Source organism: Dermochelys coriacea, chromosome 7 (assembly GCF_009764565.3).
Source record: "Dermochelys coriacea isolate rDerCor1 chromosome 7, rDerCor1.pri.v4, whole genome shotgun sequence".
NCBI classification, from domain to species: Eukaryota; Metazoa; Chordata; order Testudines; family Dermochelyidae; genus Dermochelys; species Dermochelys coriacea.
Window position 1 is genome coordinate 61,442,789 of NC_050074.1, and position 19,574 is coordinate 61,462,362.

Consider the following 19,574-nt stretch of genomic DNA (forward strand, 5'->3'; position numbering starts at 1 on the left):
TTAACTGTTAGATTATAAATGTGTTGCACTGAAACTACAGTAGGAAGAGATTAGACTCTCCCTCCTGAGTCATTCTCCTAGGTTTTTGTTTGAAAAGAGCTAAGTGACCTCTTTTCTAAGAAAAATTCTCCCAAGGGTGCAAAGCTTGAGACAACCTTAACCGGTATCAATCTTGTCATCAGGCTGGAATGCTAGTTGGAGCCAGCCAATCATCTTTCAGGCTAAGGGTTTATATACAGATCCACTTCCTCTGCAGAACAGTGAGAAACCGAGCACAGGGCTCAGATTGCTAAAGGACCTACAAGACTAAACCTGCTGCTGAGACAGCACAGAACACTGCAAGCATTCCGCATTGTTAGTGGAGTGGTAAGTGCAATGCCTTTACAATCTAATTGTATTTTATAAACACACATGCAGTGTGCCATGCCAGTTGGAAATGAGTGGCTGCTTTTTACTAAAACCCACAGGCACAAGTTATATTTTTAGCAATTTGAAAGGTTCATTTCAATTGCTAGTTCCCACTCCAAACATCATATAATGCAACATTAAAATATCTATCACTGCAGCCTGCAAGATTTTATGATTTGGGGTTCTAAAGAACTGAGCTTGGAAAATTAATGTTGGAATATCAATGACTGATGTTTCACTTTATACTTGTTAAGAATTGCAGTCCACTAGTTCAATACAAATATTGTTTGTAAACAGAACGATAAGGTTTCTGCAATCTAAAATGGATTTGAAAAGCGTGTCTTTGTTTAGCTACCTGAGGAATGATTTGTTTCTTGCAGTAGTATACTGGTGCTTCTTATACTTAAGCTATTCTAGATGTATTTAACTTTTAGATATATATCCCCGTTTTGGAATTTGGGGCATGTAATGTCTGATTTCGGGGGGGAGGGAAAATATTCCAATTAGCGGCGCTGATTTTCTTTAGAATGGTGAAAACAGCCATTTTATGGGCATTTTTTTCCCTTCCTCCATCATGTTTTGTAAGCCACTTTGTTTAACTAGTCACTTACAGGCAGATTACCATTAACATGCTATGCTGCCTTGCTGCACATGCACAACCCCTCTGGCTGCCAGTGACAACTGCATGTGCAGAACCAAGGCAGAATATGCCCCAGCAGCTCTTCTTTGCCAACTTTTTATATTGTAAATAAATGGGGGAGGGTGGAGAAAAAGGCTAGATTTTTAAAAGAATCCCATATAGGCACGTACCTGAAGAATCCAGGTTTTCTAGAGTGCTCAGCAGCTCTGACTGAGAATAAATTAGCTATTTAAATGGGAGCTGAGCTCTCCTGAGACTTCAGGTCCAATTCTGGGTGCCAAGCACTTTGAAAATATGGCCACGAACTACTGAATATCCATTGAGAATAGTTGGACAGCAACCGAACAACATTGACACTGAATTCTGTATTGACAGCTCTGCTCTGCAGTTGTGGTTAAAGAGGGGAGCTCTCCACTTCCCGAGCCCTCTACTCTTATACTTGAGTTTATACAGATGGGTAGTTTTAAATTTGCACCAATGCTTTGAGAAGGATGCAAAATAATGTTACTGAACTGACCATGGCCGGGTGATTCAAGGTGAAGGTTGCAACCAAATCCTTAACTAAGAGCAGGATTTGTCCTTGTGTTTCACCCATGAATGTACAAGCGTTCACACACAAGAGTGGGTCTGTTTAGACTTACCCAGCTTCCAGTTCCAACTGCTATGATAGAGGTCTCAAGAAACAAAAGCTTTCTAGATCCAGGAAAGGTGTTAAGGAGCATTAGCAAAATAAATCTACAGGGAATCTATCCTTTAAAACGAGTTCAAGACCAGGTTCAGACAACAAGCTCTCTTTTAGTTCATGGGAAAGAAGAGCAAATAGTCCAAGCTAACTTATTCTTTACTCCTCCTAAGTGTACTGTAGTTCATGCTGAAGTTCAAACTGCTGGATGAACAACTGTAACCTGGCACTCCAAGCCACAACACCACTTTAAGTTCCTCTTTTATTTTCAGAAGCAGAAATATTGCAGGTAGAAGAGGAACCAACCAAGTCACGACTTCCCCAACACCATGAAGTTACTCATCATTATCTCAGTTATGCTGGGGGCACTCGTCACAAGCCTAGAATCTGTAAGTTTCGCAACAAGCACAGCCACCCACTCAGCACAGATCCTGCTTATTTCCATTTTTGACCATACGATAAAATCTTCCCCTTTGATCACCGAACTAGGCCTATTATTACCGTCCTGCTTTCTGCCACATGTACGCACCAGGCTTTTTTCTGTCACACAACTGTGGTTTGAACCTTCTTTCCTGTAGTTATCACCTATGGATATAGAAGAAACACTATGATTTTCTGGAGAGAACTGAGATGGGGATTAGACAGGATGGAGAGAGCAGCAGCCTCTGCCATTTTTGTTCTTACTTTATTTCTTCTTAATTCTAGCACTATTGCAGGACATCAAGTACTTGGAATTAGCAAAGATTTAATGCAGGATATTAGGCTTTATTTGAATGCCTCCCCCGCAATCTCCACGCTGACTTTGAATATTTTGGTTCCTATCAGCTTGTATCACATAAGGCAATGCTGTCCATACACATGGATTCAGCAGAAGCTTTCTGTAGCCAAGTCCTGCTTTTGAACTGACCGATCCCATTCACTCCAAAGAGCAGTGTACTAGGCATCTAATCCTGTCTTCTACTTTAAAGCAGAGGCCCCTGCCTGCAGTATAGTTCCAATGTGCCAGGCAGAGTCAGGATCTGGAACACAGGACAAGTAGAACTACTGCTGTATAGATCCACTGGCCGTCACTACCATAGAGCAAGGATGCACCAGCAGCAGGGTTACCAAAATCTAAGGACTGTAGTGGTGGATAAGTCCTGTGCCTTTATTCCACTGTCTGGTGTAGGTGGATGGGAAGGAGGTGGATTCCCCCAATGACCCTTTGCTCACTGTCTGGCCATATGGGCTTGGTTTCTGAGGCAACTTTGGCCTTCTTAGCAGAACTGCAAAAGAAATGTTGATTTGGTGCATTGAAGCAGTTGGGTGTTTTCATTCTACTTTTATTGCAGTAGACTTTCACTGTATCCCCACTCATCCTTCCTGGACTGCACTGAATGCCCCAAGTTCTGCTGTCATAGATTCATAGATTCATAGATACTAAAGTCAGAAGGGACCATTCTGATCATCTAGTCTGACCTCCTGCACAGTGCAGGCCACAGAATCTCACCCACCCACTCCTATGAAAAACCTCACCCATGTCTGAGCTATTGAAGTCCTTAAATCATGGTTTAAAGACTTCAAGGAGCAGAGAAGCCTCCCTCAAGTCAACCATGCCCCATGCTACAGAGGAAGGCGAAAAACCTCCAGGGCCTCTCCAATCTGCCCTGGAGGAAAATTCCTTCCCAACCCCAAATATGGCAATCAGCTAAACCCTAAGCATATGGGCAAGATTCACCAGCCACATACTACTGAAAATTCTTTCCTGGGTAACTCAGATCCCATCCATCTAATATCCCATCTCAGGGGATTTGTCCTATTTACCCTGAATATTTAAAGATCAGAGTCAGTCAGTCGCATGCATATAACACTAACAAAGTCATTAGGGTTGCAGGCATGCAGGAAGGGACAGAGCTAGGGCCTGTCTATGTACACTCCAGAAACAGACAAAAGTGAGCACATAAATAAAGGAACAATCTGTAAGAAACTTTCCTTAAAAAATAAACAAAATTTTATTTCCCCCCCTTAGGCTGTGACCAGGCAGCAGCGGCACAAGCTATCAAGCAAACATAAATCAGGACACCAAGGTAAATACTTGCCATTTCTATTTCTGTTTCTCTAAAACCTGTGGCCAAAATACACAATAATCACACAACACATACTAGACAACAAAATTCCTTTGGAATAGTTACATACTAAACATGCGTCAACTATCCTTCACTTTATGGATCTACTGAAAGATTTATAACTTTGGTTATTGGTGTCTTTTGCTTGCAGATTGTAACTGTGTAAATGGAGGAACCTGCATTTCCTATCAACTCTTTTCCCAGATTAACCGTTGCTTATGTCCAAAAGGATACAGTGGACAGCACTGTGAAATAGGTAGGTACAGTGGTTCCTATCCCATTCTTTATTCCACCTCCCATCCCCCCACAACTGCTCACTTTCTAAAATTAAGGTGTTTCTAATCTGTTTCTATGCACCAATAAAAATGAAAGTACCACTGTTAGAAACACAAATGGATATTTCTTAATAACTTGTATTAATGCATAAGGGGAAGGAGCAATGCCTAAATATTAGGGCAAAGACAACCAGGACTTCTGGGTTCTATTTTCTACTCTGTCACTAGCTAATCTTGAGAAGGTTACAGCCTCTCTAATTCAGTTTACTAGTTTGTAAATACAGTTGGTTTGTTTTATATTCTTCTCCAGAAGTATTGTGAGACTTAGGTTATGAAATATGCTGAGATCCTTACATAAAAGGTAACAGATTTGATTCAAGACATGATTTTTGTGTATTTTCGGGAGAATCAAAACACATATACATTTAGTTTTAGAGCTGCATGTGTCAAACACAGCAATGAAGTGACATTCCAGTCCACATACTGACCTATTTGTTGGCAAGAGTGTCAGTGACAGGAATCTCATCCTGCTTCTCATTAGAATGGAACCACCTGGCTTCTTTCCACCATGGCATACGCTGAACAATCCAGAATATGCTGCCAACTGTGTGTTCATATTTCAGACACTGAAAGTCAATGCTATACTGAGAACGGTCAGGACTACAGAGGGACAGTGTCAAAGAATGAGAAAAATGAAGAATGCTTATCCTGGGACTCCCCTTCACTAATAAGGAGAACTTACCATGCTGGCGTGAGAAATGCCCTGCAGCTTGGACTGGGGAAACACAACTACTGCAGGTAATTCCTACAGCTCTCATGCCTGTTGGGCTGGCTATTTCCCAGAACACCTGGAATGACAGGATGCATTCTGTGGAGTAGCAGGAGTTTCCAAGACTGCTTGCTAAAATTTGGACTTGGTGTCTAGCCCCCTTATTTTTCCACTGAAATTAATGGTATTTGGGGGCTCTCTGTACTTGCTGTCTTGGGCCCTTCAACAGTCTTATAAAGAAGTACCAGTGCAGCAAATAATATGGATAAGCTGCAGATTTTATGCATAAAATATTTGCTTTTGTCCTTCTGCAAATGTACTCCTTTGACATGATTTGCAATATAAGACCCCTGACAGCCCTCTTCAGGGGAATTCAGATTTTATTGAGTCACTATCACTTAGAAGCACTGCTTACAAAAAGCATGTCTCCCTCATTTTCCAGAAACCCGGATGGAAAAGCTAAGCCCTGGTGTTACATTAGGAGGGGATATCGGACTTTGACAACAGACTGTGACATACAACTTTGTCGCACAGAAAGTGGTAAGCTAGGATTTACTTGAAAATCACTTGGAGATTTGAACTTGACTCTAACCCCCAGACTTCTACAAAAGAATGGTACAAGATATGTTCAGTGCAAAATAAGAGGAGCAGGAGAGATCCTTTAGTTTTTAAGGCATCTTTTCACAGTGCATGGTGAATTTCAAACTGGAGGCCCCTAGTCCAACTGGAGGCCAAATTCTTCTCCATTGCACTTCTACAGTCCCACTAGCTTCCATAGATTATCTGTGAGTAGAATTCAACCCATAATATCCACCATTTCGAATTGTGCATGCTTTCAAGGGCTAGATGGTGTGACTGAATGAGAACATCACAACACATTTTCTTGAAGATTTGTTGGACAGACTTAGTGGTATTTAAGCTAGTTTCAGCACCAGGACTGGTGCTTACTTGTCATACTATGAGCACACTTTATCTGAGCACACTTCCAACAAGTTTTTTCCTTTCCTTTCATAGAACCCACATGTGGCCAGAGGAGCTCCAGCAAGTACTTCAAGATCGTTAGCGGGAGCATTGCAGCTATTGAGTCTCAGCCTTGGATAGCCACCATCTTCCATTATTCAAGGAAAATGGGGCAGGACAAATTTGTGTGTGGTGGCAGCCTCATTGACCCTTGCTGGGTGCTTACCGCTGCACACTGCTTCTCCCAACTGTAAGCACTCATTACCCTTCCTGTGTCTACTGTTGATTTATTTTTGCTTTGCCCCTTTAGGCAATGCCCCATGGCTAAAAACCACACACGTGTAACTCAGCCACAGCAGGACTGTTCTTTTCTTTAAGCAGAGCAGGAAGAAAGTTAAGCCATTAGAAGCCTATATCTTGTACCTCGTAGCAAAAGGGAGATATTTTGCTAGAGAGTGGAGCTCTGAGGGTGAAGTTTAAAACAAATTCAGATAGCAATTTATCCCTCCCTGACAGCCAGGATTTTGTTGTAGCTCAGCTGTTTTCCAAACTCAGAACTTGTTCTCTGACTGGGGTCTGCTTACCTCCTGCACAGAACATTTGGTGATTTTGGAAAGCTGACTTCCCCCTGAATTCTAACAACTTCAAGAGGTGTCATTGCCCAGAAAGCCCTGGGCACCTATAGAACCAGCTGGAAACAAGACAGCCAGCTAGAAATACATTCTGGCTGAGGTTTTTCTAAGTAACTGAAGGGGTTTGGACACCCAGTTTCCATTCATTTTAAATGAGGGAATCAGGACCCCAAATCCATTAGAAAAGTATTTAGGCTCAGACTCTCAAAGCTGCCTAGCTTCACTTTTCTACATTAACAGTTGCTGTAGTTAACAGAAGACTTTTGAAACAGGGAATGAGAAGGGAGAAGTTGACAGGACTCTAAGATGTTGTTCACATTCTGAACCAAATTATTTTTAAAATAAACAAACCTGTCCTTGCTCTCAGAAACCTGGCAGTCTTCATGGCTCTTTTATTTACCTTCTTCTCAGGGGAACAGATTCTTCAGGCTACACAGTTTTTCTTGGAAAGTCCAAGCTTGATGCTACTGATGACAAAGAACAAACATTTCAGGTGGAAAGAATCATCATTCATCATGAATATTCAGATGAAAGAGGTGACTTCAACAGTGATATTGGTAAGTGGTGTTCGAAATACATCTATAATCCTGAGCACATATGAAGTACACCGTTATAGTATGGGCACTGATGCAGAAAGAAGCAATGCCTAGTAGTTGTCGAGTAGGGGGATGCTAGGAGTCAGGCACTCCTGATAACTAGGCCTGTTTTTGGCTAGAATTCCCTCTTGGGCAAGTCAGTGTTTGTAAAGCACTTTGAAGATGTGAAGTGGAATGTAAATGATAAGTATCATTACATGGCACTTTCCCAGGCTGTAGATAAAAATTAATTTCATATTGCCCCCTCCCCCCACAAAATACAGACTTTATGTTTCTAATTCCATTGTATGCAATACAGACTTGCTAGTTTTACACCTGCTAACCTCAACCCCATCATCCCTCCTCCAATTACCCATTAGAAAAGACAGAGGCCTTGTTTTCAAAGGTCTAGGCTCAAAACAGCTGAAGTTTCAACCAATGTTTAAATCTGAATGCAGCATCTAGTGGCTGAGTGCTGTAGCGCAACATAGCACACCCTCTTCCGCAGACCCTCAGCTGGAGGGACAGTAGATGCCACCCCCACTCACAAGTCAGGGAGCTGTGCTCTTACAAAATGCTGAAAGGAGAACCTGGGGATTACCGCCTCACTCAAGAGAAGTTTTTTCATTCACTGTCACTCAGATGGATGAAGTTAAAGAGTGAAAAACTTGCCAATTTCAATTTGGAAAGATCTGTGTGACTAAAATAATAGTAAAAAGAAAAGGAGTACTTGTGGCACCGTAGAGACTAACAAATTTATTTGAGCATAAGCTTTCGTAAGCTACAGCTCATCGATGAAGTGAGCTGTAGCTCACGAAAGCTTATGCTCAAATAAATTTGTTAGTCTCTAAGGTGCCACAAGTACTCCTTTTCTTTTTGCGGATACAGACTAACACGGCTGCTACTCTGAAACCTAAAATAATAGTCTTTCTGAGTAAGGACCTCAGAGTCAGGCCCCAGGTGTGTGATATGACGCATGTAAATTACAACACTTGTTGGAAAGTTATTGTTCCAGCTGATTATTTTCCTACTTTACAATATTAACTGTAACCACTTTGATTTTTATGTAGCTCTCATGAAAATAAAGTCTGCTTCCGGACATTGTGCAGTAGAGTCTGAATATGTCAAAACTATCTGTTTGCCATCTGAAAACCTAGTGCTGAGGGACAATTCCCAGTGTGAAGTTTCTGGCTATGGGAAAGAAGACAACTGTAAGTGAATATCATCTTAAACTTATACTGATGGAATGAGGGCTTATACGGCTAGTCAAACTTGGGAATCTTCTATACTTCAGCTTTTCATCATGGCAACTCAAGTCTGCCCAGTATACAAAGCTAGGCACTATGCTATGGGGGGGAATTGACCAAAGTTCATTTTTTACTACAAATTAGAAGCATAGGTGAGGGGATTTTTTTTTGTCTTGAGAATGACAGGACAAGTCAATGTGATCTGAGCATGGTGTATTAAAACTAAGTAGTCTCCAAAATAGATAATTCATGTGTTTGGAATCACAGTCCTTTTGAGTAGTCTGACTTTTCCCCAACAATCAGTTGCTTTCTTCTTCACACCCTCTCCTGTTACAGTTATCCATACACTGAGTGATCTCTCCCCTTTACTGCCAAATACCAGGATAGGTTTCCATCCCTCTCCGGTAATCTCTAGCACCAGTTGATCTTGGGCACCTTTATTCTTGGGAGAATCCTTCTTTAAAACCTCAACAGGAATGAGGAACAAAACATAGGTACTAGAAGAAAAGTATAAAAATCTTAAAACCAGGAGATAGAAGGTGACTATATGAAGAGCAATGGCTGGGGATTTTCAAAGGGCCTAAGAGAATGGAGCTCACCTCTCACTGGGTACCTAACTCCCTTGGGCTCCTTTAAATTCCACCCTATAACAACTGCAGCTTGCTGCAGTGCAGAAGAGGCACATGTCTGGGGTAGCACAGCTTGTGCATGTTATAGAAGTTTTAAAAGAAAGCCATGCAGTGCTACCAGTGTCCACTGAGACCCACCAAACTCAGATGAAACAATCACATTTACGCAAGTCAATGAGTCATGCAGATTGGCTGTTTTGATGTGCCCCATCATGCCAACAATTCCAGGGTGTCTTCCTCCTTTTATGCCACACACATTCTTTTGGGACTCTGAATCCCGCACCATCTCTGACTCTCCATGTCCATTTCCCTTGATATGCACCAGTTCTTACCAAAATTACCTCACACCTCTATAAAACTACACAAATTAATACAAGAAACACAAAGCATACCCAGTCTTCTGTTCCTGCTGCAGACCAAAGAGCTGAAAGTTAGATTGGTCTTCTTCATGAATAAAGACTGCAGGTTTGGCTCCACTAAGAGAAGTTATCAAGCCCTATTTCTGTCTGAGAATCAGATAAGATTTCTGTTTGAGAATCAGACAATTCTAATGGAAACAATACATTTTGCACCTTATTCATCTACTAAAAGTAAAAATAAAAACACGTCTTGTATAACAAAGATGTAGTATTCTCAAAACTGATATTTTGTGTGGACAAGTTAACTTCTTCTGCTGCATGAAGAGGGAACATAACAGCATGAGGGTTTGTGGGGAAAAGCCAATCTAATCAAGCTCCTCGTGTTTGCAGGGGACATTTACTATTCCCAAATACTGAAGACAGCCAACGTGAACTTAATATCACAGTCATTGTGCCAGGATGAATACTATGACCAAACCAGGGTGAATAACAACATGGTCTGTGCTGGGGATGTGCAGTGGAAGTCTGATGCATGCAAGGTAGGAATGCTTACATTTTGTTTTAAAACCATTTGCTGACAGAGTTCCTCTAACATAATCCACATGGTTTGTGTTAATGGTACATCACTGGAATCTTTGAAGTCCACTGGCCTTGCAGAGAGGGACTGTGGGTCATTTTTTGAACAAGAACTCAATTATTCAGCGGAGTTCACCTTGCAGTAGCCAGGTGTGATACAGAAAATATTCTGCTGGTGATGGAGGAGCAGCAATCTTTCTCCCCACACCCTGCGTCCTTCCAGCTTTTGAAGGAACAGCAGTGCTGTTTCATGGCCTAGGGCAGTGGTCCCCAACCTTTCTGTTGCAATAGCATATTCATGTTCCTAGAAGAGTGTGGTGGGCGCTGGACCACCAGCCGCCGAAATACCGAGAAGCGGTGTCATCGAGAAGTGTCGCTGCCAAAATGCCGCCGAGAAGCAGCAGCATTTTGGTGGCGACGCTTCTTGATTCTGGGCAGCATTTCGGCAGCTGGTTGTCCGGTGGCCATGCTCCTTGGTGGCGGGTTGTCCGGCAAAAGCACTCCCTTGTCAGTAGGCGGGCGCACATAAATGCCCCTACAGGCGCCATGGCATCCGCGGGCACCGCGTTGGGCCACTGGCCTAGGGCTATAATAGCTTCTGCAGCTACTGCATGGCCACTCTGTTGGAACAGCAGTGGGTGGGTGTACAGCAATGGGTGAATGTACACAGCAGTGGAACTGCCCCTGCTCTTCTCCAGTTTATGCTAGTTTCATTTAACCAGCTGTGCATGGTTGTGAAAAGAACTATAGCAGAGCTGGTCTCCACAGCCTGGAGGAGATGCAGATCCCTTGCACAGGTTCCTCAAATTCAGCTCTGTTCCCCTTGACCCTCACACTGTGAACCAGGCCCTGCACGGACTTGGAGGAGAAGGGAACATGACTTGCCATTAGCACTAAAATTCTCTTATGGGCAGACACTTGAATATTTATTTCTCTTTTTCCAAGTGAGGGTGGAAGGGGAATGGCTTCTGATCCTGCAAGACAATACCTGCCATCCTGGCTGAGGCCTTCTGTAACAAGAATGCTCCATGTACTAATCTAATGATACCAGACAGAGAACTTCATGTAACATAACTCACTCCCTTCTATCCCATTGAGAGGACTGCCTTTTTCCTTACAAGTATAATGCTGACCATAAAAGCTACTTGAAGATTCTATCCTAGCTTTCCAGGATCCTCAAAAATCAGATTGTGATCTTTTTTATTTGCTTTGTCAGGGAGATTCTGGTGGACCACTGGTCTGCGAGCACAATGGCAGGATGTCTCTGTATGGGATCGTTAGCTGGGGAGATGGCTGTGCTAAAGAAAAGAGGCCCGGCGTCTACACCAGAGTCACTCAATATCTTTCTTGGATTGAGTCCCACATGAAGGGAGTCAATTTCAAAAGCCGTAGTCTCCCTAAATGAATGTGACCTTTCCTCAAAGCCTGGACCCAAAGCAGGAAGTCTAGAGCATTAATTTCAAATAACTGGAACTGAGCCACATATTGATGCAGTACATTGAAACCCTGAATGTTAGTTTGGAGTTGATTTGTAAATGTTTGTCTCTTGGGTCTTCATTTTAAATGCTTATGTGGTTTGTTTTCAACATTCATAGCCATGTATCTTACAGATAATCTGTATCTCCATTGGCCACTACGTGGCATAACCTTAAAGTCCTTCCATGGAAGACTCAAATATTTAACACTGAAATCATATATCTCCAGTCAAGATACTGTACATGTCATGTTATCTCCCTACTTTATATCTGAATCACTATTAGTCACTTTTATAAGTACCTACACAAGTTTTATCAACCATCCAGTTATTGGTTTTAAATTGTAAGTTTTTTTTTAAAGTGTCTGTTCTGTAAATATTTGGCCTAAATGATAGGTTGTTTTATTTTAACATTCTGAGGAATGTCAGGATACAAATCACTAGGCAGCAGTAACCCTATGCAGTGAGTGCCTGGTGCTAGTGAACGAGAAAGAGAGAGAATTTTTATCACTGCATTGCCATGAGCTGACTGCAGTTCTGATTAGACAAAAACAAAACAAAACAAGAAAAACGCCACACACACCACTCATCTTAGAACAAAGGTAGTGAAGCAATTTTTGGCATAGAGGCTCAATCCTGTACTCCTTAGACAAGCCGAATGCTCATGGATGTCAACAGGAGTTTTGCCTGTGTGAGGAGCCCTACAAGGGTGCTTTGGTGTAATGAGGTTAAGTAGGGACTGTGCTGCAAGAAAGCAAGTCATTATAAATAATCCAAGTTGACTTCTCAGGAATGTTTGGTCTCTTCCATAGAGCCTGATCCTGCCATCTCTGCATTTCTGTCATGACGGATGGCAGGATTTAAGGATTCACAATCACTCTTTAAATCTGTGACCAAATGCTGCCCTTGAATACATGCCCACTGTATGTTGCAGGGATGTAAATTCCAGAACTGTGTCCCCACTCTTAAGTCAACGTTTGGGAGCTACCTCTTTTCCCAAGACTCATAGTATGCTAGTGCATTTTATTTTTTAACTAGCTTGTTTTGTTTTTGTATGAGGGCTGGAACCTCAATTGTTATTTAATGATTTTACTTTGTTTAACTTATTGTTTGTATTTTGGGGGTAAGAACTGTCAATAAAAATTGCTATTCCTATGTGGATGTTTCCCGTCTTTTCTCTATGCTACATTTGCAAGGGCATGATCTGAATACAGGACTGGGAGCTGTGAACTCCCAGTTTTCATCCCATCTCTGGCCTTGAGCAAGTCATGACTTCTGACTCAGTTGCCAAATATTTTAAGTGGGGATAAACAACTCAGGGTTGCTGGACTTCATGTTTATAATGCACTCAAGAATAAAAAATGCTCAATATTGGATTAGCTGCTTCAGCCATGGGTAATGCTCAGGCTTATGAGTGAAGCAGGAGAGGGGTGGAGTTTAACACAGTAAGGTTCATTAAGGATTCTATCATTTGTATGATCCTTAGTCACTGAAGCAAAGAGAACCAGATGTTCTCTCGAAAGCTGTTTGCGGTATGCAGAGGAAGTGTCAGCACAATAAGTATGAAGCAACAGAAGGTGCTTCATTCCTGACTCTGCTATATGAGGTTTACTGTAGCTCTTGGCTGCGAGAAGAAAGAAATGGATCTTAGGAAAACAGAGGTGGGAAGAAGATGCACCAGCTCTAATAAAGGAATTAAAGTGCAATTCAGACACTTAACCCAATCTTGCTCTCCTTTCAAGCTCACATTAGTACCATATGTTCAGACTTTTACCCTCTGGTGCTGCTATAGATGCCAAGGAGTTAGAAAGCAACAGATTCTCTTTCTCACCACCACCACCAAGGTACCAACCAGGGCCAGCTCTAGGATTTTTGCCACCCAAAGCAAAAAATTTTTTGGCCGCCCCCATCTTTTTTTCCGTGCCATGCCCCACCCCCTGGCTCCGCCCCTTCCCAACTCTATCCCCGCCCCACCTCCTCCCCCGGGCGTGCTGCATTTCCCCCCACCATTGTTTCCTGCAGCTCCCCCACCGCAACCCCCCGCCCTAGCTCACCTCCACTCTGCCTGCTCCCCTGAACACGCCGCCGCTCCGCTTCTCCCGCCTCCCTCTCAGGTGAGAGGGAGACAGCGTGTTCAGGGGAGCAGGCAGAGCGGAGGTGAGCGGGGGGGGGGAGCGCAAGAAGTAATGGGGGGTAGAGGAACCGCTCCCCGCCCCAGCTCGCCTCCGCCGCCACCTCCCCCAAGCGTGCTGCCGCTCAGCGTCTCCTCCCTCCCTCCCAGGCTTGCCGCGCAAAACACCCGTTTTGCGTGCGGCAAGCCTGGAAGGGAGAAAGGCGGGAGAAGCAGAGCAGCAGCGGCACACTCAGGTGAGAGGGCGGAGGCAGAGCAGAGGCGAGCTGGGGCAGCGGTGGCACATTTCTAGGGTGGCATGGCCAGCGCCAGGTGCCGCCCCTAGAAATGTGCCACCCCAAGCACCTGCTTGTTTTACTGGTGCCTAAAGCCGGCTCTGGTGCCAACAGCAGCTTCTGCTAAGTCTGACAGAAAAATAAGGCCTCTTTGGTGCCGGCATCCCGTGAATACGGCCTCTGTATAAGGAGACGGCAGCATGCACGGGTGTGCGGGAGCCGACCTGCTTTTACCTGCTGTCCCAGTGGTGTCCCAATTTTTCAGGTGCTCTATGCAGCTGCATATGCCTAAGGACGGCCCTGACCACCAACCTAGACTAGACTGTAATGCATAACGCAAATATGGACTGTTCATTAATGAATACATAGGTCCAAATTTCACCCTGGCATATACGCCTTGCAAAGCCATCAGAGCTATTGGGATTGCACAAGGTGTGAAGCAGCAAAGAATTTAGCACATCCTGTTTAAATCCTTTGACAGGAGTGGCCAAACAGCGGCTCACGAGCCACATGCAGCTCTTTTACAGTTAAAGTGCAGCTCGCGGAACCCCCCAGGCCTCCCTTTCTCCACGTATCAGACTGCAGGGTGGGGAGCTCAGGAATTCTGCCATGCAATGGGATGGTGGGGCTAGGGGATTCTGCCAAGTGGGGTGGGAGGGGGGGGCGCGAAGGGGAGGTTCTAGGGCTTCAGCTCCAAAGGAGACACCTGCTGGAGCTCTGCTCTTGCTGAAGTCTCAAGCTCCAGCAGGTGCCTCCCACAGGACTGAAGCCTTAGCCCCACCACCCTGCCACAGGGCAGAAGCCCTGGGCCCTGGCGGTGTCTCAAGCTCTTGAATGTCTGAAGATTATCGTGTGCAGCTTGGAGGGTCAGGAAGTTTGGCCATCCCTGCTCTATGACATATCAAGAACTCCAGCTTTACGAGAGGAAAGCTTCAGAAAAAATACGAATCAAGGCAAAAACCTTACAAGTCAAGTACAATTTGCACTTATTTACACAAATTGCAACATTAAGAAAAAAACAAAACATGAACAGTCTCAATGACACAGATGACTAAATTAAAAAAAAAAAGAAAAACATCACAGATCCCAGGGAAGTTTAAAAACTGACTGTGATATTAAGCAACTTTGTATATAATTGTCTTTTAAAAGCATTTAGAAAAAACTTTTGAAAGAGGCCTTGATTTCAGTCTCTGAATTAACTTTCAGACAAACCTGTTAATGAAAGATTTGTAACTATAAAGAAGAGAGGAGCAAAATTTGGTTCAGAGCCACACAAGGCAACGTTCTAGATGGCATGGGATTCTAATTAATTGCTTCCACCTCGCATGAACATGCATTGTGTGTGTTATTTACTAGCACTGGCTGACAAAGAACGTCCAATAGACTGCTAGGACCTTATTCCTCCATCAAGCCACCAGAAAAATATGTGTGTGTGTGTGTGTGTGTGTGTGTGTGAAAGAGACTATGACTGGTGTAAGTGTAAATTGCCACAGAAGGATTCAAACTACAAACCTAGAAGTATGAAAGGTGAGGCTTGAGAGGGGCAAAAAGGATCACATGCTCCTCCCCAGACGCCTGGAGAGGGGGCACATTCAGCAGGGAACTGCTGTGGCAAAAGGAGCCAAACGTGCGGCCACTGCTCCCAGGAGCCAGTGCCCTGTGCTGGCAGCTCCTCCAGGGCAGCTGTTCCAGTACCGTCCCCAGCCCTGTCCTCTGGCAGGGCTGTACAGACCCCAGGAGTCGCAGCTGCATGGAAGGGCTGGGAGCAGTATAGCCGTGCCAGAGGAGCTGCCAATGTGGAGCCCCACGTTCTGCTCCTTTCGCCAAGCCCTGCGGTTCAGAAATCTGTATCTGGCACAGTGGGAGGACCAAGGCCCCCCCCAGAGGCAAATGCAAGATGGAGAGGGGACGGAGAGACCGTGGGGGCCCCAGGCTGGGGGCAGGGAGGAGTCACATGTGGAGGTCACGTGCCCCTTTAGCTGGTGCCCTCTTTTGTGTCCCTCCCATGAGTCGCCTAATCTCGGAAGACATTCCAGAGATTGAGCAAACAGCAAGCAAGGACAATTTCATCATTTATTGAAAATGGAGTGAGATGTCCATCCTAACCAGATCTAAAATTTTTGGAAAGTAATTTTTGTTTGTTACATTTGTTATTTTCCTCCTTCTCCTATTTCCATTTGTGTTTCAGTACCAACACAAGCTGATCACCAGAAACCAGTCAATCAATATGCAGCATAGAGCCCTTTGCATTGAGAAATGCTGCTGGCCTTCTACCCGTGTTACATAATCTCCCCAGATTTCATAGCACAAGGCCTGTTCTGAACTCCTGGTAATCCATAGAGCTAACCTGCACATCTCTCGCTCTGCGCTCCCTATGTTGAAGGAGTTTCAACATAGTTTGGCCTTACTTAAACTAAAATATCAGAAACAACCAAACCATAATAAATCAAAGTGTCCCTCTAGTTGTGGAGTTTGCAGCTATTCCAAAAAGAGACCTAACATGCAGAGACATCAATGCTGCTAGCCATGACATTTTTAAAATCCTAAATGATTCTTCAAACTCCTTTATCCCCGAGAGTGCTGGTCAACTCCGGTGACCCATGTCAAACTATTGTGTATCTATTGTTTTTTAAACACACTCATATGCAATGGTAATATCCATACAAAACAGCAGAGCCATATGAAAAACTGCATTTCAGTGTGCACCTTTGATCATCTCAGCTGCATTCTGCACAGTAGTTTGTCTCCACCAGGACTACCTCCAACTTTCCAAAACAATGAGCTGCTTTAAAACAGCTGCCATTCGTTTATTTAAAATTGATTTGCCACAAAATTTGCTCTGAGTCTATTGGTTAGAAGAACTCGACAAACAATATTCAGACTTGGATCAGTTGTAGACTTAGGGTATGGCTACACTTTGAGCTAAGGGTGAGACTCCCCCAGCTCGAGAAGACACACCCGCACTAGCTCTGATCCGGCTAGCACAGGGAAGGAGATGGGATGGGACTACAATCCTGCCCACATACTTGCGGTGGCTAGCCCCTCGCATTGCTCATGCAGCTACGCTCTATGTTTCACAAGCTTGCTGATTCAGGGTTAGTGTGAATATGTCTCCTCGAGCTGGGAACCATACCCCAGCTCAAAGTGTAGACATACTTTAAGGTCCCATATTTCCTTCAGGCAGGGGAAATTTCTAGCTTTCCACCTGGATAAATAGCTCTTGCTTCTAACTCTGGAAGTACCCAAGGTACAATTTTACAATTGTGACTTAACAGAAACAAGAGATAAATTTCATGTCATTTTAGAATAGTGGCCTAAGGGAAGGAGGGAGACTGGACATGTGCACACAGCCCCTGGCACAAGGGGAGAAGAATAAGGGACCATGCTGTGGGGGAGGAGGAAGGAGCAGGCAGAACCCCCATCATCAGGGCAAATGGGATAATGAGGATTCACAGAGCCCCAGCCCTGCAGGGAGGATGAGAGAAGGAGGACCACATATAGGACCCCGCCATGTGGTGGTGGTGGGGGGAAATGGGACACACAACTCCTGTCAGAGGGGCAACTGGGGGACCCCGTTACGGCAGGGGAATGGTGGGCATTGAGGACGAGGGGAATGAAGGTGCACATAGAATCCCTGGCAGGAAATGAAGGGATATGGGAGGGTGGCACACATGGAGCTGGTGCGGTAGAACGGATGAATGCAAGGAGCCTCTGGTGTGTATACTAAGCTCAGCCTACAGAAGCTAGGGAGCATGTACTCCCTAAGTAGTCCAACAACAGAAATGAAATGGGGTCATCAACATCTCCAATTTAAGTATATGGAGCAGAAAACAGATTCTACAAGAGTCCCTTTGGGTGCGTTGACAAAGAGTACATGCCCTGAAGAATACCACTAAGCAAAGAAAGCGATGTGGTTAATAAGTGTCTCTGCAAACACAACCCCATTTTCTTGTTGAATATAATGCCTCTTTTGGGCATAAAATGAAAGATCTGGAAAGAAATTAGCTCAGTTTGGAGATTTGTGAACACAAGGGGATACTTTTTTTTTTAAAGGGGGAGGGGGTAAAGCCAACACGAGGGAAGTTTCCTCCCCACACCCCTGAACAGCAAAGGTAGCTAGATTGCAATATAATCTCATTTCTGGATTTATTCCACTTGGGTAGATGAATCAATCAAGTCCCCAGCAGATAGGACTAGTCCTTCCTTAAATTCTGTCAGATTCTTTGTTGAAGGGGAGGCATCTACTTACCATAATTTATGGTCACATAAACACCACCCTATATCGGAAACCTACTGACCGCTATTCCTACCTACATGCCTCTAACTTTCATCCAGATCATAACTCACGATCCATTGTCTACAGCCAAGCTCTACGATATAACCGCATTTGCTCCAACCCCTCAGACAGAGACAAACACCTACAAGAACTCTACCACGCATTCTTACACCTACAATACCCACCTGCTGAAGTGAAGAAACAGATTGACAGAGCCAGAAGGGTACCCAGAAGTCACCTACTACAGGACAGGCCCAACAAAGAAAATAACAGAACGCCACTAGCCATCACCTTCAGCCCCCAACTAAAACCTCTCCAATGCATCATCAAGGATCTACAACCTATCCTGAAGGACGACCCATCACTCTCACAGATCTTGGGAGACAGGCCAGTCCTTGCTTACAGACAGCCCCCCAATCTGAAGCAAATACTCACCAGCAACCACACACCACACAACAGAACCACTAATCCAGGAACCTATCCTTGCAACAAAGCCCGTTGCCAACTCTGTCCACATATCTATTCAGGGGACACCATCATAGGGCCTAATCACATCAGCCACACTATCAGAGGCTCCTTCACCTGCGCATCTACCAATGTGATATATGCCATCATGTGCCAGCAATGCCCCTCTGCCATGTACATTGGTCAAACTGGACAGTCTCTACGTAAAAGAATAAATGGACACAAATCATACGTCAAGAATTATAACATTCAAAAACCAGTCGGAGAACACTTCAATCTCTCCGGTCACTCGATTACAGACCTGAGAGTGGCTATCCTTCAACAAAAAAACTTCAAAAACAGACTCCAACGAGAGACTGCTGAATTGGAATTAATTTGCAAACTGGATACAATTAACTTAAGCTTGAATAGAGACTGGGAATGGATGAGTCATTACACAAAGTAAGGTTTCAGAGTAGCAGCCGTGTTAGTCTGTATTTGCAAAAAGAAAAGGAGTACTTGTGGCACCTTAGAGACTCACAAATTTATTTGAGCATAAGCTTTCGTGAGCTACAGCTCACTTCATCAGAGGCATTTGGTGGATCCGATGAAGTGAGCTGTAGCTCACGAAAGCTTATGCTCAAATAAGTTTGTTAGTCTCTAAGGTGCCACAAGTACTCTTTTCTTTTTACTGTAATTTATGGATCAGAGATTGGCCAAAACCAAAACTGTGGACCCAAATGTAACCAAACTTTGAGGAAATCCCAACTTTTTTATTCAGATCTGTTTCTAGTATAAGTACAGTAGAACCTCAGAGTTACAAACACCAGCATAATGACAGGTTTCAGAGTAGCAGCCGTGTTAGTCTGTATTCGCAAAAAGGACCAGCGTTACAAGCTGATTAGTCAACCACACACCTCATTTGGAACCAGAAGTACACAATCAGGCAGCAGCAGAGACCCCAACAAAAAGTAAATATAGTGCAATACTGTATTAAATATAAACTACTAAAAAAGGGGAACGCAGCATTTTTCTTCTGCATAGTAAAGTTTCAAAGCTGTATTAAGTCAATGTTCAGTTGTAAACTTTCAAAAGAACGAGAACGTTTTGTTCAGCG

At 43.9% G+C, this 19,574-nt stretch overlaps 1 protein-coding gene and 1 long non-coding RNA gene across 4 annotated transcripts in view; one reads left to right on the forward strand and one right to left on the reverse strand.

The window, feature by feature from the left end:
* Nucleotides 1–6,939, reverse strand: part of LOC122461205 — a 45,834-nt gene extending 38,895 nt beyond the window's left edge. For 2 of the 3 annotated variants that reach the window (XR_006283022.1, XR_006283020.1), the window contains exons 1-3: nucleotides 6,823–6,939; nucleotides 4,599–4,736; nucleotides 2,232–2,315 (exon numbers count right to left, since the gene is read on the reverse strand). This is a non-coding gene — a long non-coding RNA (uncharacterized LOC122461205). The remainder of the gene's footprint in view (nucleotides 1–2,231; nucleotides 2,316–4,598; nucleotides 4,737–6,822) is intronic. The other variant, XR_006283021.1, reaches the window with a different exon arrangement.
* PLAU (plasminogen activator, urokinase) lies at nucleotides 235–12,486 on the forward strand. The gene is made up of 11 exons (XM_038411231.2): nucleotides 235–366; nucleotides 2,003–2,119; nucleotides 3,739–3,796; nucleotides 3,987–4,091; nucleotides 4,734–4,908; nucleotides 5,322–5,419; nucleotides 5,894–6,089; nucleotides 6,883–7,028; nucleotides 8,117–8,257; nucleotides 9,672–9,820; nucleotides 11,074–12,486. The coding sequence occupies exons 2-11, from the start codon at nucleotides 2,060–2,062 to the stop codon at nucleotides 11,260–11,262; spliced, it is 1,317 nt and encodes a 438-aa protein (XP_038267159.1). The 5' UTR covers nucleotides 235–366; nucleotides 2,003–2,059; the 3' UTR covers nucleotides 11,263–12,486.
* Nucleotides 12,487–19,574: the final 7,088 nt, after the last annotated feature.

Bases quoted from the DNA above. Each gene is read 5' to 3' on its own strand.
- PLAU (XM_038411231.2), top strand. From the start codon at position 2,060: ATGAAGTTACTCATCATTATCTCAGTTATGCTGGGGGCACTCGTCACA. The intron at 5,420-5,893 runs GTAAGCTAGGAT...TTCCTTTCATAG, and splicing joins ACTTTGTCGCACAGAAAGTG to AACCCACATGTGGCCAGAGG. The intron at 7,029-8,116 runs GTAAGTGGTGTT...ATTTTTATGTAG, and splicing joins TGACTTCAACAGTGATATTG to CTCTCATGAAAATAAAGTCT.